Source organism: Triticum urartu, chromosome 1A (assembly GCF_056163025.1).
Source record: "Triticum urartu cultivar PI428250 chromosome 1A, HENAU_Tu73, whole genome shotgun sequence".
NCBI lineage: Eukaryota > Viridiplantae > Streptophyta > Magnoliopsida > Poales > Poaceae > Triticum > Triticum urartu.
In genome coordinates, this window is record NC_141873.1 from 537,609,607 (window position 1) to 537,636,628 (window position 27,022).

At 46.7% G+C, this 27,022-nt stretch overlaps 1 protein-coding gene across 1 annotated transcript in view; it reads right to left on the minus strand.

Annotated features, from left to right (window-relative positions):
- Window positions 1-1,452: 1,452 nt before the first annotated feature.
- The window catches only part of LOC147992361 (uncharacterized), a 41,973-nt gene continuing 16,403 nt past the window's right edge, over window positions 1,453-27,022 (minus strand). The window contains exons 2-3 of the mRNA XM_087539011.1: window positions 2,006-2,137; window positions 1,453-1,535 (exon numbers count right to left, since the gene is read on the minus strand). Coding sequence (XP_087395137.1) covers window positions 1,453-1,535; window positions 2,006-2,137 — 215 coding nt within the window. The remainder of the gene's footprint in view (window positions 1,536-2,005; window positions 2,138-27,022) is intronic.

Consider the following 27,022-nt stretch of genomic DNA (forward strand, 5'->3'; position numbering starts at 1 on the left):
TGGCACTGTCCAATCTGGGATGACGTGAAGAGCCGCCACCAATTGTGCTTCCGGGTCTAGAACAGCCAAGTCTTCCTCCATAGGCAACTTGACACAAGGGTTATGCAGAACATCTAAGAAAGTGTTAGGTGGCACCGGCTTACGCTGAGACCCCAGCCGTCTTAAAGCATCAACCGCTTCATTCTTTCTACGATCAATGTGTTCCACTTGGTAACCCTTGAAGTGTCCAGCAATGGCATCAACTTCACGGCGATAAGCCGCCATGAGAGGATCTTTGGAATCCCACTTGCCTGATACTAGTTGAGCCACCAAATCTGAGTCGCCAAAGCACCTTACCCGGCTCAAACTCATCTCCTTAGCCATCCGAAGACCATGGAGCAAGGCCTCATACTCAGATGCATTGTTAGTACAGGGAAACATCAATTGTAGCACATAACAAAAATTTTCACCTCGAGGGGAAGCTAAAACAATTCCAGCCCCCGAGCCCTCTAATTGCCTTGACCAATCAAAATGAATAGTCCAATATGTGTTGTCTGGCTTCTCTTCAGGCATCTGCAGCTCTGTCTAATCGTTGATGAAATCCACCAGTGCTTGAGACTTGATAGCAGTGCGTGGCACATACTTTAAACCATGAGGCCCAAGCTCAATGGCCCACTTGGTGACTCATCCTGTGGCTTCTCTATTTTGAATGATATCTCCTAAAGGAGCAGAACTAACCACGGTGATGGGATGACCCTGAAAATAGTTCTTAAACTCCCGGCTTGCCATGAACACCCCATAAACAAGTTTTTGCCAATGTGGATATCTCTGTTTGGACTAATTAAGCACCTCACTGACGTAGTAAACCGGTCGTTGAACCGGATATTCCTTGCCAGCCTCTTTGCGCTCCACTACAATGGCCACACTGACCGCACGTGTGTTAGCAGCCACATATAACAATAATGGCTCCTTATCAATAGGAGCAATAAGGACCGACGGCTCAGCGAGCTGTCTCTTCAGATCTTCAAAGGCGGCATTAGCAGCATCACTCCAGACAAAATCGTTTGTCTTCTTCATCATTTGATACAACAGTATGGCCTTCTCACCTAACCGGATTATGAACCGGCTTAAAGCAGCAATACGACCCGCTAAACGCTGAACATCATTGATGCACGCCGGCTTAGCCAAAGTAGTGATTGATTTGATCTTCTTCGGGTTAGCCTCGATGCCTCTGTTAGAAACCAGAAAACCAAAAGCTTGCCCGCTGGTACTCCAAAAACGCACTTGGCCGGGTTAAGCATCATCTTGTAGACCTGGAGGTTATCAAAGGTTTCCTTCAGATCATCTATCAAAGTCTCCTTCTCTCTGGATTTCACCACAATATCTTCCACATAAGAATGAACATTGCACCCAATCTGATTGTGAAGACAGTTCTGCACACATCGCTGATAAGTCACCTGGGCAGTCTTAAGCCTAGAAGGCATGGACAGATTGAAGAAGGCTCCAAATGGAGTAATAAAAGTCGTCTTCTCTTGGTCCATAACTGCCATCTTGATCTGATGATAACCAGAATAAGCATCCAAAAAGCTCAAACGCTCACAACCCGCCGTAGCATCAATGATTTGATCAATACGAGGGAGAGCGAAAGGATCAGCCGGACAAGCCTTGTTTAAGTCCGTGTAATCCACACACATACGCCAGGTGCCGTTCTTTTTAAGCACGAGCACCGGGTTAGCCAACCACTCTGGATGAAAAACTTCAATAATGAACCCGGCCACCAATAGCCATGCCACTTCCTCAGCACTGGCCTTGCGCCTCACCTCATTGAACCACCGAAGAAACTTCTTGATCGGCTTAAATTTTGGGTCAATATTGAGAGTGTGCTTAGTGAGTTCTCTTGGTACACCCGGGATGTCAGAAGGTTTCCATGAAAAGATGTCTCGGTTCTCGCGGATGAACTCGATGAGCGCGCTTTCCTATTTGGGATCCAGATTAGCACTGATACTAAACTGCTTAGATGAGTCACCTGGAACAAAATCGACAAGCTTGGTGACATCAGCCAATTTAAACTTCAGCACTGGCTCATGTTTTGTAGTCGGCTTTTTCAAAGACGTCATGTCCGCCGGGTCAACATTGTCCTTGTAGAACTTCAGCTCTTCTGTTGCACAGACAGATTCAGCGTAAGCAGCATCGCCTTCCTCACATTCCAAGGCTATCTTCCGACTCCCATGCAGTGTGATGGTGTCCTTATGACCCGACATTTTAAGCTGCAAATAAACATAACACGGCCGTTCCATAAACTTGGCATAAGCCGGTCGTCCAAACAGGGCGCGATACGGGCTCTTGATTTTGACCACCTCAAAAGTTAACTTCTCGGCCCTAGAATCATGCTCATCTCCAAAGGCTACTTCCAATTCAATCTTACCCACTGGGTACGCCAACTTACCAGGCACCACTCCGTGGAAAACAATGTTGGACATCTTAAGATTTTTGTTAGTCAACCCTATGCGACGGAAAGTCTCATAATAGAGGATGTTGATGCTACTACCTCCGTCCATGAGTACTTTAGTGAATTTATATCCACCAACCTGAGGTGCCACCACCAAGGCCATGTGACCCGGATTGTCAACCCGGGGAGGGTGATCTTCCCTACTCCATAGAATAGGGTGCTCAGACCATCTCAAATAACGAGGGACTGCCGGCTCAACAGCATTCACAGCCCTCTTATGAAGCTTCTGGTCCCGTCTGCACAAACTAGTGGTGAACACATGATACTGTCCACTATTCAACTTCTTTGGATTGCTCTGATATCCAGATTGCTGCTGCTGACCTCCCTGACCAGATTGCTGATTATAGCCACCTTGATTTCCTTGAGAGCCTTGAAAGTTGGAATTTGAATCGCGTCGGGCCATGAAAACCGCTGCCACCTAAGCCACCATCCGGCCCATGATTGCTATTGAACATGTTAGAGTTCTTGAAAGCCTTCATGATCGTACAATCCTCCCATAGGTGAGTGGCCGGTTTCTACTGAGTATCGTGCCGTGGACAGGGTTCATTTAACAGCTGCTCAAGAGTGGGACCTGACCCGCCAGACCGAGGAGGTGGCCTCCCCTTATGTCACTAATTGTTGCCCTGTGCATTGGTGTTAGCCACAAACTCCGAGCTACCGTCAACCTTACGCTTATTATTGCCTCCTTGATTCGCCGGGTTATGCTGATGACCCTTGGCATTGCCGTTCTTCTTCCCCTTCCCTGTCTTCTCATCGTTAGACTAGGGATCTTTGGTACTGTCAGAGTCGGCGTACTTGACTAGAGCCGCCATTAACTGGCCCATGTCATTACAATCGCGCTTGAGCCGTCCCAGCTTCTGTTTTAGAGGCGTAAAACGGCAATTTTCTCCAACATTAAGACTGCACCCAATGGGTCGTGGACTCCGCGCACCCAATGGGTCGTGGACTCACCTTCCTCTTGCTTACAATTAGTCAAATCCACAATTGACATGGGCTGCTTGCATGTGTCTTTGAAATTCTGGATAAACCGGGCTTTTAATTCTACCCATGAACCAATGGAATTGGGTGGCAGCCCCTTCAACCAAGTGTGGGCCGTTCCATCCAACATCATGGTGAAGTACTTGGCCATTGCCGCGTCACTGACCTCCAGTAGTTCCATGGCCATCTCATAGCTTTCAATCCATGCCCCTGGCTGTAAATCGGCCGTGTAATTAGGCACCTTTCGAGGCCCATTGAAATCCTTGGGAAAACGCTCATTACATAGAGCCGATACCAAGCAAGGGACACCTCTAGTCCTTGTGGTCACGCCTGCCTCAATAGAGGTCGTCGGATGAACCGGAAAAGACTGGTGAGCCGCCTGCTGAGCCGCCTGCTCAGCTACCTGTTGAGCCGCCCGCATAACCTCTTGGCGAATCCTGTCCTGGTCAACCAAGTTAGGAGCTCCATCACAAGCCGGGTCATGCCCGCACGACTGGTCACGGGTCCGGGCGTTGCTTGAAACGGCTGCTGAATCTATGTGCCTGCTATAACTCGGGCTCCGGCTTGGGCAAGGGGTCGAATGAACCATGTATCGACTATAGTAATATGCCTCCTGCTGCACCAGAGCTGTCTGAAGAAGTTCTCTGACCCTTCGGGTTTCAATCACCGTTGGAGAGTCACCCTCTGCTGGGAGAGCCGCCAATCGCGCCGCCGCAGCGATCATGTTCTCCAAAGGGTTAGAATAATGACCCAGTGGTGTTGGTACATAAGGAGGTGGAGCAGTATTCATGCAAGGAGGTTCCACCACCCGTGGATGAACCAGCGCCCTAGCCCCGGGCGTTGCAACCCGGTTTACCTCCAGCGGGTTTCTAGGGACTGCACCGGGTGTGCGGAAGAGATTTCTAGGATCATAAGTCAGAGGCAAACGGGATTGATCCTTCTAGTGTCTTCTCCTCATGACCTCATTTGATGCGTTCAGATCCATCATAAGTTGGAAAGCCTCTAATTGAATCTGCTGAGCTCGAGCATCCAAAGCCGCCTGCTCCGCGGCCATCCTGACGTCCTCCGCTGCTAGGTTTTCCTTGGCTTGTGCTACCTCCTCACGTAACCATGCCACTTCTGCATCATGTTGAGCCTGATCCACCGGGTTAACCACGACAGTTAACAGGGTTGTCCTCCTATCCATGAGATCCATCAATACCTGAGCCGGCGGGCGCGCAGGGCCTCCTGCCCCGGCCGCCGCTGACCCGGAGGTTATCACTGCCGCAGCCGTAGAGTTTTGAACGGGTTGCGTGCCAGTCATGAAGATCCCTGCCCTGCTTGGTGGGTCAAAGGGGTCCGAAATACTGCTGCCATCGGAACAACCCCAAGCCCAACGTCTTGCAATTGATACAATGAATTCGTCTCACCTGTGGACGACCCACCATCAAAGTAGATGGTCGTCTCACCGCTAGACACAGATCCTTCAGAAAATTCTCCTCCATGGATGCATCCCACGAAGGCATGCTTCATGGCGGGCTGAGTCCGGGCGGGTCTCGCGCGCTGAGCCGTCTCGATGATGTCGGTGCAGATGTCCGGCTCAGGGCCCGGCTCACCGATTTGGCCGATGAAGACATGGATTCCGCCGAAGGGGACCTGGTACCCGTACTCAATTCAGCCGGCGTCGGGGCCCCAACCTGCATCGTCGATGTAGAGCTTTCTGTGACGACTCTTGGTCATCCGGCCCACAACGTAACCCTTGAGCCCTTCGAAGCTGCCCTTCAAGAACTCAAATCCACCGTGTGCAGGCCCCACGGTGGGCGCCAACTGTCGTGGAATTGTCATGGCACATGTCCTAGTGGAAGGACTTAGTCATGGAGCCATCGCAACTAGGAAGCTTAAAGGGGTTAAAACAGGACAAAGGACACGAGGGTTATACTGGTTCGGCCCCTTGTGGTGAAGGTAAAAGCCTAGTCCAGTTTGAGGTGGTATTGCTTATGTTTCGATTACTAGGGAGGGAATCCGCTTGACCTAGCTTTCGATCTTATCTTACTTGCCCTGGACCGCCGCTGGTCATCCCTTTATATACAGAGGCTGCCCCCGGCGACTCATAGAATCCCGGCTGGCTCATAAACAGTGTTCGGCTCGGTCTCTAACTATTCCTTCCTTACAATGCAAGTTATGTACATATGGCGGTTTATCTCTACGGGCCTTGAGTCACCTTTGGGTCTTGGGCTTCATGAATCGCTATAGGTATAACCCGACCCCTCCTGGGCGGGTCATACCAAATAGTTATGTCCCCAACAGATTCCGTTTGATATTCCTTTTCTACCAAACACTGAAATAGGCAAAAAAACAACAATTTGCACTGGGCCTTGGGTTAGTAGGTTAGTCCCAAAAATAATATAAAAGTGCATATAAATCCCATTAAACATCCAAAATAGATAATATAATATCATGGAACAATCAAAAATTATAGATACGTTGGAGACGTATCAAGCATCCCCTCCTTAATTCCTGCTCGTCCTCGAGTAGGTAAATGATAAAAACAGAATTTTTGATGTGGAATGCTACCTAGCATAATTCTGAATGTAATTTTATTTATCGTGGCATGAATGTTCAGATCTGAAAGATTCAAGATAAAAGTTTAATAATGACATAAAAATAATAATACTTCAAGCATACTAACTAAGCAATTATGTCATCTCAAAATAACATGGCCAAAGAAAGCTTATCCCTACAAAATCATATAGTTTGGCTATGCTTCATTTTCGTCACACAAAAATGCTCTCATCATGCACAAACCTGATGACAAGCCAAGCAATTGTTTCATACTTTAGTAATCTCAAACTTTTTTCAACTTTCACGCAATACATGAGCGTGAGCCATGGACATAGCACTATGGGTGGAATAGAAAATAATGATAAGGGTTGTGTGGAGAAGACAAAAAAGGAGAAAGTCTCGCATTGACGCGGCTAATCAACAGGCTATGGAGATGCCCATCAATTGATGTCAATGCAAGGAGTAGGGATTGCCATGCAACGGATGCACTAGAGCTATAAATGTATGAAAGCTCAACATAAGAAACTAAGTGGGTGTGCATCCAACTTGCTTGCTCACGAAGACCTAGGGCATTTGAGGAAGCCCATTCTTGGAATATACAATCCTAGTTCTATAATGAAAAATTCCCACTAGTATGTGAAAGTGAAAAAATGAGAGACTCTCTATCATGAAGATCATGGTGCTACTTTGAAGCAGAAGTGTGGAAAAAGGATAGTAGCATTGCCCCTTCTCTCTTTTTTTTCTTTTTTGGGCCTTTTATTATTATTATTATTATTATTATTATTTGTCCTTTCTCTTTTTTTAATTCCTCACATGGGACAATGCTCTAATAATGATGATGATCACACTTCTATTTATTTACAACTGAATGATAACAACTCGATACTAGAACAAGATATGGCTCTATATGAATGCCTCCGGCGGTGTACCGGGATGGGTAATGAATCAAGAGTGGCATGTATGATAAATTATGCATGATGGCTTTGTCACAAATACGATGTCAACTACATGATCATGCAAGGCAATATGACAATGATGATGTGTGTCATGATGAACAGAACGGTGGAAAGTTGCATGGCAATATATCTCGGACTGGATATGGAAATGCCATAATAGGTAGGTATGGTGGCTGTTTTGAGGAAGATATAAGGAGGTTTATGTGTGATAGAGTGTATCATATCAAGGGGGGTGGATGCAGCAGCGAAGTTTGCACAAACTCTCAAGGTGAGAAAGGGCAATGCACGGTACCGAAGAGGCTAGCAATGATGGGAGGGTGAGAGTGCGTATAATCCATGGACTCAACATTAGTCATAAAGAACTCACATACTTATTGCAAAAATCTACAAGTCATCAAAAACCAAGCACTACATGCATGCTCCTAGGGGGATAAATTGGTAGGAAAAGACCATCGCTCGTCCCCGACCGCCACTCATAAGGATGACTATCAAAGAACACCTCATGTTTCAAATTTGTCACACAACGGTTACCATACGTGCATGCTACGGGACTTGCAAACCTCAACACAAGTATTTCTCAATTTCACAACTACTCAACTAGCACAACTCTAATATCACTATCTTCATATCTCAAAACAATCATCAAGTATCAAACTTCTCTTAGTATTCAATGCACTTTTATGAAAGTTTTTATTATACCCATCTTGGATGCCTATCATATTAGGACTAATTTTATAACCAAAGCAACTTACCATGATGTTCTAAAAGACTCTCAAAATAATATAAGTGAAGCATGAGAGATCAATAATTTCTATAAAATAAAACCACCACTGTGCTCTAAAATATATAAGTGAAGCACTAGAGCAAAACTATCTAGATCAAAAGATATAAGTGAAGCACATAGCGTATTCGAATAAATTCTGATTCATGTGTGTCACGACCAAAAGGTTTGTACAGCAAGGATGATTGTGGTAAACTAGAAAGCAAAGAATCAAATCATACAAGACGCTCGAAGCAAAACACATATCATGTGGTGAATAAAAATATAACCTCATGTAAAGTTACCGATGGATGAAGACCAAAGAGGGGATGCCTTCCGGGGCATCCCCAAGCTTAGGATTTTGGTTGTCCTTGAATTTTACCTTGCTGGTGCCTTGGGCATTCCCAATCTTAGGCTCTTGCCACTCCTTATTCCATAGTCCATCAAATCTTTACCCAAAACATGAAAACTTCACAACACAAAACTCAACAGAAAATCTCATGAGCTCCGTTAGTATAAGAAAACAAACCACTACTTAAGGTACTGTAATGAACTCATTCTTTATTTATATTGGTGTTAAACCTACTGTATTCCAACTTCTCTATGGTTCATACCCGTCGATACTAGCCATAGATTCATCAAAATAAGCAAACAACACACGAAAAACAGAATCTGTCAAAAACAGAACAGTCTGTAGTAATATGTAGGTTTCGAATACTTATGTAACTCCAAAAATTCTAAAAAATTAGTAAGACCTCAATAATTTGTACGTATATTTACAGCAATTGGAATCAGTATTTTATCACTCTCCGGTAAAACATTAAAATTATTCTCGTGAGCGCAAACGTTCTGTTTTTTACAGCAAGATCAAACAACAATCATCCAAGAAGATCCTAAAGGCTTTACTTGGCACAAACACTAATTAAATCATAAAAACACAATCATTACAGAAGGTAGATGAATTATTTATTACTAAACATAAACAAAAAGCAAAAAGCAAAATTAAAATTGGGTTGCCTCCCAACAAGCGCTATCGTTTAACGCCCCTAGCTAGGCATAAAAGCAAGAATAGATCTAGGTATTATCATCTTTGGTATGCAATTCTTCAAAATAGCACTTATAACCCTCAGGAGCTTCCTTGTTTTTTTTAATTATCAAACTCCTCGGCAAGAAATCAAGAAACTCGTTTGTAGCAAAAGGTTCCTTAATAATAGCGAAAAAGTTGGGGTGAACACTTATGGATTTGAGATCTGCATTTTCTTTACTAGAAGATTCACCTTTATTTTTAGGAACATACATCAATTTGGCAACTTTAGTATTGGGAGGAATTGGGGTATTTTTCACGGAAGAAAAGGCAGACCCCAAGTTGGTAATAATATCATCAAGTTTATCAATTCTTATGGAATCTTGATCTATCTTTTCGTTAACTATGGGTTCCTTTTCTTTAAAATTTTTAAAAGAAACTCCTACCTTAGATCCGTATTGCGTAATTTGGTTGTGGATCTCTTTATCCAAAATTTCAATCAACTCTATAGTAGCAAATTTATTTTCAGTAATTTCAAGCCTTTGCATCGCATGTTCCAAAGTTAAAATAGTTCCATTTACCAAAAGAGGTGGTGGGCCAAACAAATCTAACAAAGCATTATAAGAATCAAAAGTATGGCTGCCCAATAAGTTCCCTCCGGTAATGGTATCAAGAATATATCTTTTCCAAGGAGTGATGCCTATATAAAATTTGCAAAGAAGAACAGAAGTAGATTGCTTCCTAGTAGATCTATTCGGAGCATTGCAAATTCTATGCCAAGCATATTTTAGATTTTCTCCCTCCCTTTGTTTAAAATTAAGAAATTCATGATCGGGAGTACTAACAATGATAAAATCAACAACTTCGAAGGAACAAATCCGAAGGTGGTGAACGGACAAAGAATCAAACATTATATCTCATGTAATCCCATAAATGTTAAAACTAATATTATTGAAACGTTAACCCGGGAGGAATACATAAGGGACACTTTTCGGAACGTTTCATACTCCAAAAAGGAATAGGTATGTGGTACGGTAAGTAAAACGAATCCAAAACAGTTCTAATGGCAATTTTCTCTGTTTTGGAATATTTAAGAAAATAGGAAAATAAGAAGTAGTCCGGGGAGGACACGAGGCTTCCACGAGGGTGGAGGGTGTGCCCTACCCCCTGGGCGCGCCCCCTGCCTTGTGGTCACCCCGTGCGCTCTCCGAACTCCGTTTTCTTGCATGATACTTCTTTTGGTTAGTAAAAATTTATTATATAATCTCCCGAAGGTTTTGACCACCGTATCATGCAAATATCTCCTGTTTTTGTTTCGAGCTGTTTTTCTGACAGATCTAGATCGCCATGGCGTCTTCAAGTGCCCCCAAGGACAAGTTCTTCAAGAAGGTCATCAGCCCCTACCTCGCGGAGGTGCTGCAACACCCCCAAACCATTGAGATGCGTGAGGGGTTGCTGCAGATCCGCGATGTTCAGGGACCAAGGAGGACCGGAAGCGTGGAGACAAGGCTCGAGGCAATGGAGCAACAAGTTTTCAAGTGCCAGGAGATGGTGGAGCATGGAATCGACTCCAATCACATAATGATCACGGAGTTCACCAACAACCACAAGCTCGACGCCAAGGACATTGGGGAAGCCATCTTCAAGCTTGAGAAGATCGAACACCTCCAAGTCCGGATCTATGACCCGCAAAATCAAAACTGTGAGTATGAATATAGATTCAAGAGGATGAGTTTGGCTATAGATTTAAAGATCCCGGAGACTCGATCATCCTTCTATGATGGTGAGCCTATGCCTTGGAAGAGGGACGACAAGCCTACATCATCAACAACTCCATCTCCTTCACCGACAAAAGAGATATAATCACATGGGTATGGGCACTCCCCTTGGCAACTGCCAAGGTTGGGGGAATGCCCCGGTATCGTATCACCATCACTTTTATCTTTACCGTTTTTCTTAGTTCGATCCTTTTGATAATATCTTGATCTAGTAGAATAAAGTGTTAGTATGATCTAGTTGTGAGTTTTGCTTTATGATCTTCTTATGTAATCGAGTCCGTGAGCTATATATAGTAAAGATTAGTGTTGAGTCAAGGGCTTGATTATTTTGCTATGATCTTGAGGGAACAAAATAAAAGGAAAAGAAATAGAAAGAAATAAAGAGATCATAAGGATCTTATGGAGAGTAATGACTTCACATATAAGAGTATGATGAATAAAAGTTGTTGAGAGTTGACAAAAATAGTTTTGGTCATCGTTGCAATTAATAGGAAGTAATAAAGAAAGAGAGGTTCACATATAAATATACTACCTTGGACATCTTTTATAATTGTGAGCACTCATTAAAGTATGATATGCTAAAGAGTTGACGTTGGACAAGGAAGACAACGTAATGGGTTATGTTTTCTTACATCTGAGATAAATTATGTTGTCATGGATCATCCAACATGTTGAGCTTGCCTTTCCCTCTCTTGCTAGCCAATTTCTTTGCACCAAGTAGAGATACTACTTGTGCTTCCAAATATCCCTAAACCCAGTTTTGCCATGAGAGTCCACCATATCTACCTATGGATTGAGTAAGATCCATCAAGTAAGTTGTCATCGGTGCACGCAATAAAAATTGCTCTCTAATATGTACGATCTATTAATGTGGAGAAAATAAGATTTATACGATCTTGTGATGTGGAAGAAATAAAAGTGACGGACTGCATAATAAAGGTCCATATCACAAGTGGCAATAGAAAGTGACATTCTTTTGCGTTAAGATTTTGTGCATCCAACCATAAAAGCGCATGAAAACCTCTGCTTCCCTCTGCGAAGGGCCTATCTTTTATTTTTATCTTCCACCTTATATAAGAGTCATGGTGATTTTCACCTTTCCTTTTTACATTTTATCCTTTGGCAAGCACAATGTGTTGGAAAGATCCTGATATATATAGCTAATTGGATGTGAGCTTTCATGAACTATGATTGTTGACATTACCCTTGAGGTAAAAAGTTGGGAGGCAAAACTATAAGCCCCTATCTTTCTCCGTGTCCAATTAAAACTTCATACCCATAAATATTGCGTGAGTGTTAGCAATTGTGAAAGACTAAATGATAGTTGAGTATGTGGACTGGCTGAAAAGCTCTTATATTGACTCTTTCCTATGTTATGATAAATTGCAATTGCATCAATGCTTGAGATTAGAGTTTGTTGGTTCTCAATGAAGTTTATGATTAATACTTGAAATTGTGATTGAATTGTTACTTTAGCATAAGATATCATATGACAATATATATATATATGTTGCTGTTCTAAGAATGATCATGATGCCCTCATGTCCGTATTTTATTTTATCGACACCTCTATCTCTAAGCATGTGGACATATTTTTCGATATTGGCTTTCGCTTGAGGACAAGCGAGGTCTAAGCTTGGGGTAGTTGATACGTCCATTTTGCATCATGCTTTTATATTGATATTTACTGCATTATGGTTTGGTTTTACACATTATGTCACAATACTTATGCCTATTCTCTCTTATTTTACAAGGTTTACATGAAGAGGGAGAATGCCGGCAGCTGGAATTCTGGGCTAGAAAAGGAGCAAATATTAGAGACCTATTCTGCACAGCTCCAAAAGTCCTGAAACTTCACGGAAGTCATTTTTGGATTTAATAAAAAATACTGAGCGAAGAAAGCACCAGAGGGGGGCCATGCTACCTCTTGAGCACTTGCGTTGGTTTTCCCTTGAAGAGGAAAGGGTGGTGCAACAAAGTAGCATAAGTATTTACCTTAGTTTTTGAGAACCAAGGTATCACTCTAGTAGGAGGCTACGCGCGAGTCCCTCGCACCTACACAAAACAAATAAATCCTCGCAACCAACGCGATAAGGGGTTGTCAATCCCTACACGGTCACTTACGAGAGTGAGATCTGATAGATATGATAAGATAATATTTTTGGTATTTTTATGATAAAGATGCAAAGTAAAATAAAAGCAACGAAAATAACTAAGTGTTGGAAGATTAATATGATGAAGATAGACCCGGGGGCCATAGGTTTCACTAGTGGCTTCTCTCAAGAGCATAAGTATTTTAAGGTGGGTGAACAAATTATTGTTGAGCAATTGACAGAATTGAGCATAGTTATGAGAATATCTAGGTATGATCATGTATATAGGCATCACGTCCGAGACAAGTAGACCGACTCCTTCCTGCATCTAGTACTATTACTCCACAAATCGACCGCTATCCAGCATGCATCTAGAGTATTAAGTTCAAGAGAACAGAGTAACGCTTTAAGCAAGATGACATGATGTAGAGGGATAAACTCATGAAATATGATGAAAACCCCATCTTGTTATCCTCGATGGCAACAATACAATACGTGCCTTGCTGCCCCTACTGTCACTGGGAAAGGACACCGCAAGATTGAACCCAAAGCTAAGCACTTCTCCCATTGCAAGAAAGATCAATCTAGTAAACCAAACTGATAATTCGAAGAGACTTGCAAACATAACCAATCATAGATAAAAGAATTCAGAGAAGATTCAAATATTGTTCATAGATAAACTTTATCACAAACCCACAATTCATCGGTCTCAACAAACACACCGCAAAAGAAGATTACATCAAATAGATCTCCACAAGAGAGGGGGAGAAATTTGTATTGAGGTCCAAAAAGAGAGAAGAAGCCATCTAGCTAATAACTATGGACCCGAAGGTCTGAGGTAAACTACTCACACTTCATCAGAGAGGCTATGGTGTTGATGTAGAAGCCCTCTGTGATCGATGCCCCCTCCGGCGGAGCTCCGGAACGGGCCCCAAGATGGGATCTCATGGATACAGAAAGTTACGGCGGTGGAATTAGGGTTTTTGCTCCGTTTCTGATCGGTTGGGGGTACGTAGGTACATATAGGAGGAAGAAGTATGTCGGTGGAGCAACAGGGGGCCCACGAAGGTGGAGGCGCGCCTGGGGGGGGGGGGGGTAGGCGCGCCCCCTACCTCGTGGCCTCCCTGTTGGTTGCTTGACGTAGGGTCCAAGTCTCCTGGATCTTGTTCGTTCCAAAAATCACAATTCCGAAGGTTTCATTCCGTTTGGACACCGTTTGATATTCCTTTTCTTCGAAACCCTAAAATAGGCAAAAAACAGCAATTTTGGGCTGGGCCTCCGGTTAATAGGTTAGTCCCAAAAATAATATAAAAGTGGATAATAAAGCCCAATAATGTCCAAAACAGAAGATAATATAGCATGGAGCAATCAAATATTATAGATACGTTGGAGACGTATCAGCCCACACCCTGGCCACGAGGGTGGGGGGCGCGCCCTACCCCCTGGGCGCGCCCCCTACCTCGTGGGCCCCCTGGTGGCCCTCTGATGCCCATCTTCTGCTATAAGAGGTCTTTCGTCCGAGAAAAAAATCAAAAGCTTGCTCACGGGACGAAACTCCGCCGCCACGAGGCGGATCCTTGGGGGAACCAATCTAGGGCTTCGGCGGAGCTGTTCTGCCGAGGAAACTTCCCTCCGGGAGGGGGAAATCATCACCATCGTAATCACCAACGATCCTCTCATCGGGAGGGGGTCAATCTCCATCTACATCTTCACCAGCACCATCTCATCTCAAACCCTAGTTCATCTCTTGTATCCAAACCTTAGATTGATACCTGTGGGTTGCTAGTATTGTTGATTACTCCTTGTAGTTGATGCTAGTTGGTTTACTTGGTGGAAGATCATATGTTCAGATCCATTATGCATATTAATACCCCTCGGATTATGAACATGAATATGCTTTGTGAGTAGTTATGTTTGTTCCTGAGTGAGAACTCTTGCTATGAGTAGTCATGTGAATTTGGTATTCGTTCGATATTTTGATGAGATGTATGTTGTCATCCCTCTAGTGGTGTCATGTGAACGTCGACTACAAGAAACTTCACCATTGTTTGGGCCTAGAGGGAGGCATTGGGAAGTAATAAGTAGATGATGGGTTGCTAGAGTGACAGAAGCTTAAACCCTAGTTTATGCATTGCTTCGTAAGGGGCAGATTTGGATGCATATGTTTCATGCTATGGTTAGGTTTACCTTAATACTTTTGTTGTAGTTGCGGATGCTTGCAATGGGGGTTAATCATAAGTGGGATGATTGTCCAAGTAAGGACAGTACCCAAGCACCGGTCCACCCACATATCAAATTATCAAAGTACCGAACACGAATCATATGAACGTGATGAAAACTAGCTTGACGATAATTCCCATGTGTCCTTGGGAGCACTTTCCTTTATATAAGAGTTTGTCCAGGATTGTCCTTTGCTACAAAAGGATTGGGCCATCTTGATGCACCTTATTTAGTTTTATTACTTGCTACTCATTTCAAATTACCTTATCATAGAACTATCTGTTACCGATAATTTCAGTGCTTGCAGAGAATACCTCACTGAAAACTGCTTATCATTTCCTTCTGCTCCTCGTTGGGTTTGGCACTCTTACTTATCGAAAAGGCTACCATAGATCCCCTACACTTGTGGGTCATCAGGGGGCGCGCCTGCCCCCCTGGGCGCACCCCCTGCCTCGTGGCCGCCTCGTTGCTTCCTTGACGTCCACTTCAAGTCTCCTGGATTGCGTTTGTTCCAAAAATCACTCTCCCAAAGGTTTCATTCCATTTGGATTCCGTTTGATATTCCTTTTCTGCAAAACACTAAAATAGGCAAAAAAAATAGCAATTCTCACTAGGCCTTGGGTTAGTAGGTTAGTCCCAAAAATAATATAAAAGTGCATATAAAGCCCATTAAACATCCAAAACAGATAATATAATAGCATGGAACAATCAAAAATTATAGATATGTTGGAGACGTATCACGCTTCCCTCACGAGGGCACAAGTCACGAGGCGCCAGGTGCTCAGGAGTTCATCACCAAGGCGACCGAAGAGCTTTGAGAGGCGAGAGCCATGCACGGCGATCGCCGCCCACCACCTGGCGCGACTCCTTGTCCTGGCGAGGACAACGAGCTGCGCGTCTGCGTCAACATTCTAGGGCTCAATAGGGCCGCATCTCAGGAGTGCTTCTGGCCATCATACGTTGGTCGGTGTGAGGGCCCCCCTCACAACTATGTTCGCATGTCTTTTGGCCTGCCGAATGCGGCTGTTACCTTCCAGCGTTGCCTGTGGAGCTTTCTCGCGGCTCAGGAGTCCAGGCACCATGTTGTCCTAGCAGAGGTGGCAATGGTTCTTCACGAGCCTCACGAGGTTCAGTACCCAGGCGACTCGTGAGGAGTGACTACTTCAGCGCACATCTTCAACTGCTTCAACATCTCCTCAGCAACGGTGCCAGGTGACATTTTCCAGTTTATTCAGTTGGGGGCGCCCCCTCGGGCTGCATCATCCCTAGGTCGTATGGGCCTGTCCCTGCGACGTGCATCCTTTGGAATCTTTGTTTTACCTGGTTGGGGGCGCCCCTCGGGCTGCATCATCCCCAGGCCACATGGGTCTGTCCCTGCGGCATGTATCGTTCTTGCATCTATCAGAACTAGCTTTATCTCCTTCCATAAGATGATTTATGCTGTCACCTGCTTGCCTGTTGCCCTTCGCGGCCTCCCGCGTCGCTGACCGGCCTCCTACTCATCCTACAACGGGGGCTACACATGCTAGCATGGCGCTTGTGCTCGGATCCGTCCCTGCAACGCTGATAAACCTAAGAGATCGAGCTCTGGCTCGCGGCCCGTACCGCGCACGTCACCTCTCCAGGTCCTCGGTGCCTTCGTCTTCTTGACGGTGAGCGCCACAGGAAGAGGGTTCCTGCCAAGGTGAGGTGGTATGCTCCTATAATACCATGATTGAAACGTCTGTTCAGAAACAAAGAGCATGCCAAGTTGATGGGATGGCACAGAGAGGACTATAAGAAAGACGGGATGTTGAGAGCACCCGCAGACGGGTCGCAGTGGAGAAATATCAAGAGAAGGTGGGGGACTTTGTAGGTGACACAAGGAATCTATGGTATGGTTTAAGCGCGGATGGCATTAATCCTTTTGGGGAGCAGAGCAGCAATCATAGCACCTGGCCCGTGACTCTATGTATCTATGACCTTCCTCCTTGGTTGTGCATGAAGTGGAAGTTCATTATGATGCCAGTTCTCATCCAAGGCCCTAAGCAACTCCGCAATGACATTGATGTGTGCCTAAGGCCATTAGTTTAAGAACTTTTACAGATGTAGAACGGAAAAGGTGTACGTGTGTGGGACGAGCAAGTCCAGCAGGAATTTGACCTACATGTGTTGCTGTTTGTAACCATCAATGATTGGCGTGCTCTCTGTAACCTTTCAGGACAGAGAAACAAGGGATACCATGCATGCACACACTGTTTAGATGACACCGAAAGTATGTATCTAGACAAATGCAGGAAGAATGTGTACCTGGGGCATCGTCGATTTCTTCCGACCAACCATCAATGTCGAAAGAAAGGCAAGCATTTCAAAGGCGAGGCAAATCACCGGAAGAAGCCCGTCGTCCGTACTGGTGATCACATACTTGCTATGGTCAACGATTTACAAGTAATCTTTGGAAAGGGTCCCGGTGGACTATCTGTTCTGAATGAAGCTGAGGGACGCGCGCCCATGTGGAAGAAGAAATCTATATTTTGGGACCTACCCTATTGGAAAAACCTAGAGGTCCGCTCCACAATTGACGTGATGCACATGACGAAGAATCATTGCGTGAACCTACTAGGCTTCTTGTTCGTGTATGGGAAGACTAAAGATACACCGGAGGAATGGGAGGACCAGCAATGTGTGCATGGAAAATGCGGCATGCCTCCAAAGCAGTATGAAGGTCCTGCCAGCTACGCTCTTACCAAAGAAGAGAAGGAAATCTTCTTTGAATGTCTGCTTAGTATGCAGGTCCCATCTGGCTTCTCATCGAATATAAAGGAAATAATAAATATGGCAGAGAAAAAGTTCCAGAACCTTAAGTCTCATGACTGCCACGTGATTATGACGCAACTGCTTCCGGTTGCATTGAGGGGGCTTCTACCGGAAAACGTTCGATTAGCCATTGTGAAGCTATGTGCATTCCTAAATGCAATCTCTCAGAAGGTGATCAATCCACAAATCCTACCAAGGTTAAGGAGTGATTTGGCGCAGTGTCTTGTTAGTTTCGAGCTGGTGTTCCAACCATCCTTCTTCAATATCATGATGCACATCCAAGTTCATCTAGTAGACAAGATTGTCATTCTGGGCCCTGTATTTCTATACAATATTGTCGGTGTCAAAACCGGCGGATCTCGGGTAGGGGGTCCCGAACTGTGCATCTAAGGCAGATGGTAACAGGAGGCAGGGGACACGATGTTTTACCCAGGTTCGGGCCCTCTTGATGGAGGTAAAACCCTACGTCCTACTTGATTTATTCTTGATGCTATAAGTGTTACCAGAGTTGACCTACCACGATATCGGAGAGGCTAAACCCTAGAAGCTAGACTATGGTATGATTGTATGTTGTCCTACGGACTAAAACCCTCCGGTTTATATAGACACCAGAGGGGGCTAGGGTTACACAAGGTCGGTTACAAAGGAGGAGATATACATATCCCTATTGCCTAGCTTGCCTTCCACGCCAAGTAGAGTCCCATCAGGACACGAGACGAAGTCTTCAATCTTGTATCTTCATAGTCTAACAGTCCGGCCAAAGGATATAGTCCGGCTGTCTGGAGACCCCCTAATCCAGGACTCCCACAGTAGCCCCTGAACCAGGCTTCAATGACGACGAGTCCGGCGCGCAGTATTGTCTTCGGCATTGCAAGGCGGGTTCCTCCTCCGAATACACCACGGAAGAATTTGAATACAAGGATAGTGTCCGACCCTGTAAAATATGTTCCACATACCACCATAGAGAGAGTAATATTTCCACAAATCTAATCTGCTGACACGTGTTGGCAACATGACATTATGCCATGCCCGGTGATTATTCGAATAGTTCCTTTAACTAGCCCCGCACATAACGCGAGGCAGTTTCTTGAAACGTCTTGTCAAAGCAGAGATCGTGTCCCCCTTATTACGGGATTCTCATCAATACGGGCGTGGGTAACCCAACCACGCCTAGGACTCCTAGATTTTAGGCAAGTCCCAAACGGCCACGAGGAGGACGCTTGATATTCACCCTTTTTATAAAGGGTCAAGGTTTTTACTTTTTTCCTCCCGTGCTCAATCGAATCCTTCCCCGCCTCGAGTTCTAACACCCAAAACCCAGGTTAGGTGCTTCGGACCTTCAATCATGTCTGGATCCAGCCTCCAGGGCCGGTGGATGCCCTCCTCCGTCACGGAAGAGGATATCAAGAAGTTGAGGGAGGCAAGATACTTGACCACCGAAGTCTCGCATCGGCTGCCCGCCCGAGGGCAGGTTGTCCCTACTCCCAAACCCAATGAAGACGTCGTGTTCATCTCCCACTTCCTCCAAGGACTAGGCATCACTCTAGATCCCTTCGTTAGGGGTTTGATGTTCTATTACGGGCTTGATTTCCATGATCTAGCCCCGGATTCCTTTCTCCACATCTCGGCAGTTATTGTCATATGTGAGGCCTTCCTCCACATTACCCCTCACTTCGGCCTGTGGCTCAAGACCTTTGATGTGAAGCCGAAGACGGTCGAGGGGCAATATGCAGCGTGCGGGGGTGCATTAATAAGCAAGATTTGCTGGAGCTCCATGGTCAAAAGGTTCCTTTCCAGAGGTGTCCGGATTATGGCAAAGGGAGTGGTTCTACATCACCTCTCCCAGAAGTGCCAAGAGGGTGGCTCCGCCCGCCTTTCGCTCAGGCCCTCCACCACAACTGATGTCATGGATCAGCAGGGGGCTGGGCTGGGGTCCAGCCAAGGATGTGCCCATACTGCAGAGCCGCATCCGGGATCTCTTAGAGGGATATTTTAGTTTGGTTATGGTAGTGCAAGTCATGTTGGTTCGTCAAGTCCAGCCTTGCAAACGCCGACCCCTCCGTTTATGGGAATTCAACCCAGAAGGACTGTGCGCTATTCAGAATTTCCTCGGCCCGACGCACGAGGAGATGTACAAGTCGTTCTTCAGACCCCAGATAGAGTGTCCGGACACCTCCGAGGAGGTGGTCCTGAGCAGCAACCGCACCGCGGCCCAAGTAAGTAATCCTCTAACCGAACACACTGTCTTTCTTTTATCATGACATCATTCTGAAGAATCGCTCTATGACCAGGAGTGGATAATAAAGGCGAAGATGATCCGGTGTTCGGCTACCCTTCCCGAAGGCTTGGACAATCCGGTGCTGGAAAAGATGCTCGAGCCAGCACCTTGCGTGGTGCCCTCAAATGAAGATGAAGGGGGGGGATAAAGAGGGCCAAAGCGGGCCTCCACTGCTACCTGTTCCAACCGAGGGTACGGGCGCCGCCGTGAGGGAGGATAGCCAAGGGAAGGAATCTGACATTCCCTCGCCCCGGGGGAGGAAGAGGACTACCTCTGATGATCCGGAAACCAAGGTTTCCAAACGGGGAAGAAAACTCCACCAGAGGGTCCCGTCTCGGAGGGTGCTCTTTCCGCACAAAGTTCGTGCGGGTACCAACCCTCTAATGAGACATAAGTAATAAAAATCTACTTAATAGTAGAGATATTCTACCTTACTTTCGAGGAAAATAACCGAAGTGTTTATCTTGCAGTTCGGATCTTAGCCCTTCTCAACAGAGCTCGTCTTCAGGGGACCTTCTTCCGGAGATGATGGAGAGCGAAACGCCTCCCCGGACTCCCCCGCTCAAGAAGCGGGCGACCTTGAAGTGTCGTCGCGGAGGGCCTCTGCGGATCCGGTGACGCTAGAAGATAATCCTATAGTCACCCGAAGTCCCCAGCATCCGGCTCTTGAAGAGGGCAGACCAAAGTGTTCAGTGCCATCTGGTATGTGGTCGGACGTACTGAGGGATCTGCTGAAGCGAGCGACCATCTCGGAAGAACATCGTGCGTTGATGGGTACGGTGATGGAAAGGATTTCGTCCGTCGAAAGCGGGTTGCATGACGCCTTTATGAGTCTACTAACGGGCTTTGAGGTACGTAAAATGATATACCTTTGTGATAGTACCGCACATTTTTAGGTGTGCCCTGTGTAGATAGTAGCCCCTGAGACTCTGGTTGTCACCGAGAACTGCGGCAAACAGAGGATCGTAGTCCCAGGTAATAACCATACCGCCTTTATGTGCAGGTAGTGGAGGCTCCGGTGACTAGCCGGACTCATGAGTTTGCCGAACTAAAGCGGCAACTGGATGCGGCGGATGCCGACATCGAGCTTGTTAACAAGCGGCTTGACGAGGCACATGGTAAGTGATATTTTCTGGTGAATGTCACATAGTAAGAGCAGCGTGATGCTAGTATCTTTAATATGTTGTGACTGCAGATGGAGCTGCCACCGTGGAGACCCTTCCGACGGAACTTGCCCGAGCCAAAGAACAAGCAAGGAGTAGTAATGTGGCTGCTTTGAAGGTCGACGATGAGTTAAGAGCCGAGAAGGCCGCGCATTGCGAGAGCAAAGAGAAAATGGCCAAGATGGCAGTAAGGTTAAAAGACACTGCCGACCGTTGCCAGTTCCTTGAGGAAGAAAACCGAGCGAAGGCGACGGACCTTGAAAAGGCCACGATGGCGACCAAAGACACCCGTTCTGCCATGAGAGCGAAGAAGGAGGAGCTGCGTGAAGCTTGTGATATTGTGGCTGGGAAGCCCTTTTTGCTGCGGAGGAAGTTCGGAGATCCGCGGTATGCCTCTCTGGATCGGCTGTGGAGTTCGGCGGACGCATATCTGGACTTGGTGGTGAGCGTTGTCGATGCGGCCGAATACTTCCGAGATCAAACAGATTGTGAAGTGGACAAGCTGTTCTGGGCGCAGTTTAACGTTCCAGAGCGTCCGCTTCCATTAACCGATCAGCTAGCCGAATGGCCCGAACTCAATAGGTTGTCCGGACTCGCCATGAGGTCTGTCGTGGATCAGCTGTGGCCGGAAAGGCCAAAGCCGAACAGTTATTTTAGCCAGGTGCAGCAGTTCCTTGGTGCGGTGCCGCGTATTGATGCGATGAAGAGGTCGGCGTGCATAGGAGGCTCGCGGATGGCCCTTTCCCGTGTCAAAGCATACTGGGCGGAGATGGATGCTACCACTGTCGCGACGCACGGTTCGACCATAGGCCGAGTGGCTGCCGAGCACTATTTTGAAGAAGTTCTTGAGGGTGCTTGTTTGATAGAGGCCCAGTGCTTGAAGAATATTATGTTTGAGTGACATGTATTCCCATTGTAAAAACAATGTTTTATGAAATTTATCAAGGTTGTGTTTATACTTTTGCCCGAAAGTATTGTGATGCCTCCTGTGCGGCCGTTTATGTATATAACCTGAAAGATTGCAGTCGTCGGCTTCAGCCCCCATGCATACAATGCGGGGGTGTTCGCAGAAGACGCGTATTCACACTTAATCCAATGTCTTGGTCCTAGTAAGGAGGTGATAGCGCAACGAACTAGGCAACCAGACTATAATGCTTTAACACTTTCACTTAGCCGTAGGAGTTTGACAGTGGGGCTACTATATAGCCCCTGGTGGCTCCGCACTCGCCTGGGTTCGAGGTGCGTACATGCCTGGCCGGGAAACATCCCTTCGTTAATGCGGGGGCATCCCAAAGATTCCGATAGGTCATCGAGTGGTTGACCAGTCTCACGCTATATCATGACAGTCAGTTTTCAGCTTTCTCTACTGAGGTGCTCGTCCGGATGAACCAGGGCACAATCACAGTAGTTCTCTTGGTGCCGCCTTAGCTGATAGAGCGGAACGTAAGGCAGCCAAACACAGGAGCCGGGCAAACCCAACATTTGACCAAAGACATGATTCGGAGCTGATGCATATAAGGCCAAACTCGCGACGCCGAACACTCCCTAAGGTATTCGGTCTTTATGGTGTAAACCGGGTCTAAATAGTACCCTTTGTAATAAGCCCCTAGTGTCCAGGTACGTGCATTATTCTGGCGTGGCCACATGCCAAGACATCAGCATCCTTCTCGGTTGTACTGAGAATCCGAGGGATGTAAATCAACAAGAGACAGTAAAAAAGGTTTACGCAGGGTCTTAATCTACCAAAGAATCCTTGAACCGGGTCCCTGCTGCACGTCTGCGCCTGTGTCTCTATTGTGCCGTATTGTGGACGGGTGTAGCACGATGGTCATCTGAAAAAGAGAGGAACTTAATTGAAAAGTTGTCGTGCAAAAGTTAAGTTATACTAAATAAACAATATACAGTTGAAAATGAGGGAAGGTGAGCCTTATTGCCACTTTTGCGCGCGCGTTGAGCCCCTTGTATTGTAATAGGGGTATAGCCATCAAACCTGTATTAATTACATATAGCTGAGCCAGACTCGTCTGGCCGTGTCCATGGTCTTAACGACCTGTCAAATGCTTGAGTTGGTGAGGCCGTTTAGTGTGCGGCGGCCAAGGCGGCCGCACCGTCTTTGGCGCGCAGGGAGCGCTCAATATTTCCATTTGCTGTAATGATGCCACATGGACCGGGCATCTTGAGCTTGAGGGAAGCGTAATGCGGTATTGCGTTAAAGAGAGCGAAAGCCTCGCCTCCGAGTAGTGCTTGATAGCCACTTTGGAACAAAGCGACGTGGAAGGTCAAATTTTCGCTGCGGAAGTTGTCGGGGGAGCCGAATATAACCTCTAGTAGCAGGGAGCCCGTGCAGTGAGCCTCCGGGCCTGGCGTTACTCCTTTAAAGGTAGCATTGCTGCGGAAAATTTTTGTTGGGTCTATCCCCATTTTGCGGACTGTGTCCTGATATATCAGATTTAAACTGCTGCCGCCATTCATCAGGACTCGGGTGAAGTGGTATTCGTCAATATTTGGATCTAATACCAAGGCAGCCCATCCTGCACGCCGGATACTTGCCGAGTAATTCCGATGGTCGAAGGTGATCGGTTGGGACGACCAGCGGCAGAGCTCCGCGGTGATAGGCCCTGGGGTGTGTTCCTCTAAGGGTGCCGCTTTGTTTCTCCCTTTTATCACATGTAACGCATTGACTGTTTGACTTCTGGTGGGAATTTCTTCTGTTCCCCTATGCTTTGATTGCGAGGCTCATCCTCGTCTTCACTTGGTGTATCCCGCCCCTTGTGTTCGGCGTTGAGCTTGCCGGACTGTTTGAAGACCCAACATTCTCTGTGGGTGTGATTTGCAGGTTTATCCGGGGTGCTATGGATCTGACATATTTGATCTAGAATTTTGTTTAGGCTGGATAGTTCGCCTCTGTTGCCTTTGGAGGGCGGTTTCTGCTGGCCTGGCCGAGAGCTTCTAAATCCGGCGTTTACTGCCGTGCTCTTCGGGCTGTCTTCCTTATTCCAGCGCTTGTTCTTGCTGCGTCATGATTTCCCGTTTCCATCCCTGACTTCCGAGGTACTTGGGTCGCTGGTGCTGCATCTGGCTAACCAGCTGTCCTCGCCCGCGCAAAAACGGGTCATGAGGCTTGTTAATGCTGCCATTGTTCTCGGCTTTTCTGGACCGAGGTGTCTGGCCAGCCATTCATCTCGGACGCTATGTTTAAAAGCTGCTAAGGCTTCGGCGTCCGGACAGTTGACTATTTGGTTCTTTTTAGTGAGGAACCTGTTCCAAAGCTTTCGGGCTGACTCACCGAGCTGTTGAGTTATATGACTTAAATCGTCTGCATCTGGTGGTCGGACATATGTCCCTTGAAAATTTGCCCGAAAGGTGTCTTCGAGCTCTTCCCAGCTTCCGATGGAGTTTTTGGGAGGCTTTTAAGCCAGTGCCGAGCTAGCCCTTTGAGCTTGAGGGGTAAGTATTTTATGGCGTGGAGATCATCTCCTCGAGCCACATGGATATGGAGGATGTAATCCTCAATCCAGACCCTAGGGTCTGTTGTTCCGTCATACGCCTCTGTGTTTACGGGTTTGAATCCCTCTGGAAATTCATGATCCAGCACCTCATCGGTGAAACATAGAGGGTGTGTGGCACCCCTGTATTTGGGTGTACCATGGTATTCGGATGTTTGTTGTGTCGCATTGTATGTTCGAGCGCGCCTGCGTGGTCCATAGATGGATCTGGTTGGGCCGTCCTTTTGATGCGAGCCCTTATGTGGATCGCGTACTGGTTTATGTGCAGCATTAATTGCCGCTTTATGTTGGCTATGAGGTCGTCTATCCGACCGGATGGCCGTTTTATTTTTTAATTGTGGAGGATCTAAGGCCTCCTCGTCGAATTCAGGTAGCAACTTTCGCTTCGGATAGCTCTTGGTGTGGCGATTACTACCGTACTTCGCTGCTGTGTTGAGTACTTCACTCCATTTGATTTTGAGTGTGTCTTGTGCAGCCTTGAGCCTTTGCTTCTGTTTTTTCAGGCTCCTTGTCGTGGCATCAAGCCTTTGGTGGGCATTATGTTTCTCCTGGCGCCTGTCCGGTGTGATGTCGTCTGGACTGTTATCTTCGACGGGGATGGGTTGTTCGGCTTGATTTTCCGTGTTGCCGTGGTCGGGCAATGGTTCACCCTGCTCTAACGCTGGGTCTATGTGATCGTTATTTCTGCTGAGGCGGGATTTGGAGCGGCGTTTACGCCGCCGCTTTGACTGCTGCTCGAGGGAACCACCCTTCGCTGCGTCCTTCCATTCCTCGTCGTTATTTTCTTTGGGTGTGAGAAATGGGAGTCCAGTGCCCTGTGGGCAGTGGTTCCTCTTTGCCTCCCGCATCGTCGTCTATACCGTCGATGTCTTCGGAATCGAAGTCGAGCATGTCGGTTAAGTCATCGACAGTCGCTACTAAATGGGTGGTGGGTGGGCGGCGAATTTCTTCATCATCCGCATCCCAATCCTGCCGGACATAGTTCAGCCAGGATCCTCCTGACAAGGAAAGAGACCTTAATGAGTTCAGTATGTCTCCGAAGGGCGAGTGCTGAAAAATATCCGTGGAGGTAAACTCCATGATCGGTGCCCAACCGGATTCGACAGGAATGGGCGCAGGCGGTTCGGAGTCCATGGCCGGAGAAGGATCCGGTAGTTTGGCAACACGGCTCTCATGAAGGGTAAAGTTGATATTTGGCTCTTTCGCCGCAGGGGGTACGGCCTCCGTGACGGGGTCTATCCACCCGTCCACGGATGGCGAACTGGCTCTGAATTGAGGGTCGGTGCGGCTACCGGTGCGATCTCCTGAATACGGTCCGATGGTAGAGCTAAATCGTACTCATCGTGACCGCGTGGCGCACATGGCAGGGGCTCGGATCCGTCGAAGATCAAATCTCCGCGGATATCGGTCGTGTAGCTTAAGCTTCCAAACCTGACCTGGTGGCCAGGGGCGTAACTTTCGATCTGCTCCAGATGGCCAAGCGAGTTGGCCCGCAGTGCGAAGCCGCCAAACAGAAAGATCTGTCCGGGGAGAAAAGTCTCACGCTGGACCGCATCGCTATCGATGATCGTAGGATCCATCAAGCCTAACGGCGACGACACAGAGGAACTCTCAATGAAAGCACCAATGTCGGTGTCAAAACCGGCGGATCTCGGGTAGGGGGACCTGGACTGTGCGTCTAAGGAGGATGGTAACCGGAGGCAGGGGACACGATGTTTTTACCCTGGTTCGGGCCCTCTTGATGGAGGTAAAACCCTACGTCCTGCTTGATTTATTCTTGATGATATAAGTGTTACAAGAGTTGATCTACCACGAGATCGAAGAGGCTAAACCCTAGAAGCTAGCCTATGGTATGATTGTATGTTGTCCTACGGACTAAAACCCTCCGGTTTATATAGACACCAGAGGGGGCTAGGGTTACACAAGGTCGGTTACAAAGGAGGAGATATACATATCCGTATTGCCTAGCTTGCCTTCCACGCCAAGTAGAGTCCCATCCGGACACGAGACGAAGTCTTCAATCTTGTGTCTTCATAGTCTAACAGTCCGACCAAAGGATATAGTCCGGCTATCCGGAGACCCCCTAATCCAGGAATCCCTCAAATATGTTCCCCTTTGAGAGGTCCATGGGAGTCTTAAAGAAATATGTTCATAACCGCGCTAGGCCAGAAGGAAGCATCTCCTTGGGCCATCAAACAGAGGATGTCATTGGGTTTTGTGTTGACTTCATTCCTGACCTTAAGAAGATTGGTCTCTCTCAATCGCGGTATGAGGCGAGACTGACTGGAAAAGGCACGCTAGGAGCGGACTCAATAATATGTAGGGACGGACATTCTTGGTCTCAAGCACACTGCACAGTTCTACAGAATTCTACCTTGGTGACCCCGTATGTCAATGAACACAACAATATTCTTCGCTCCAAACACCCGGAGCAGTGTGAC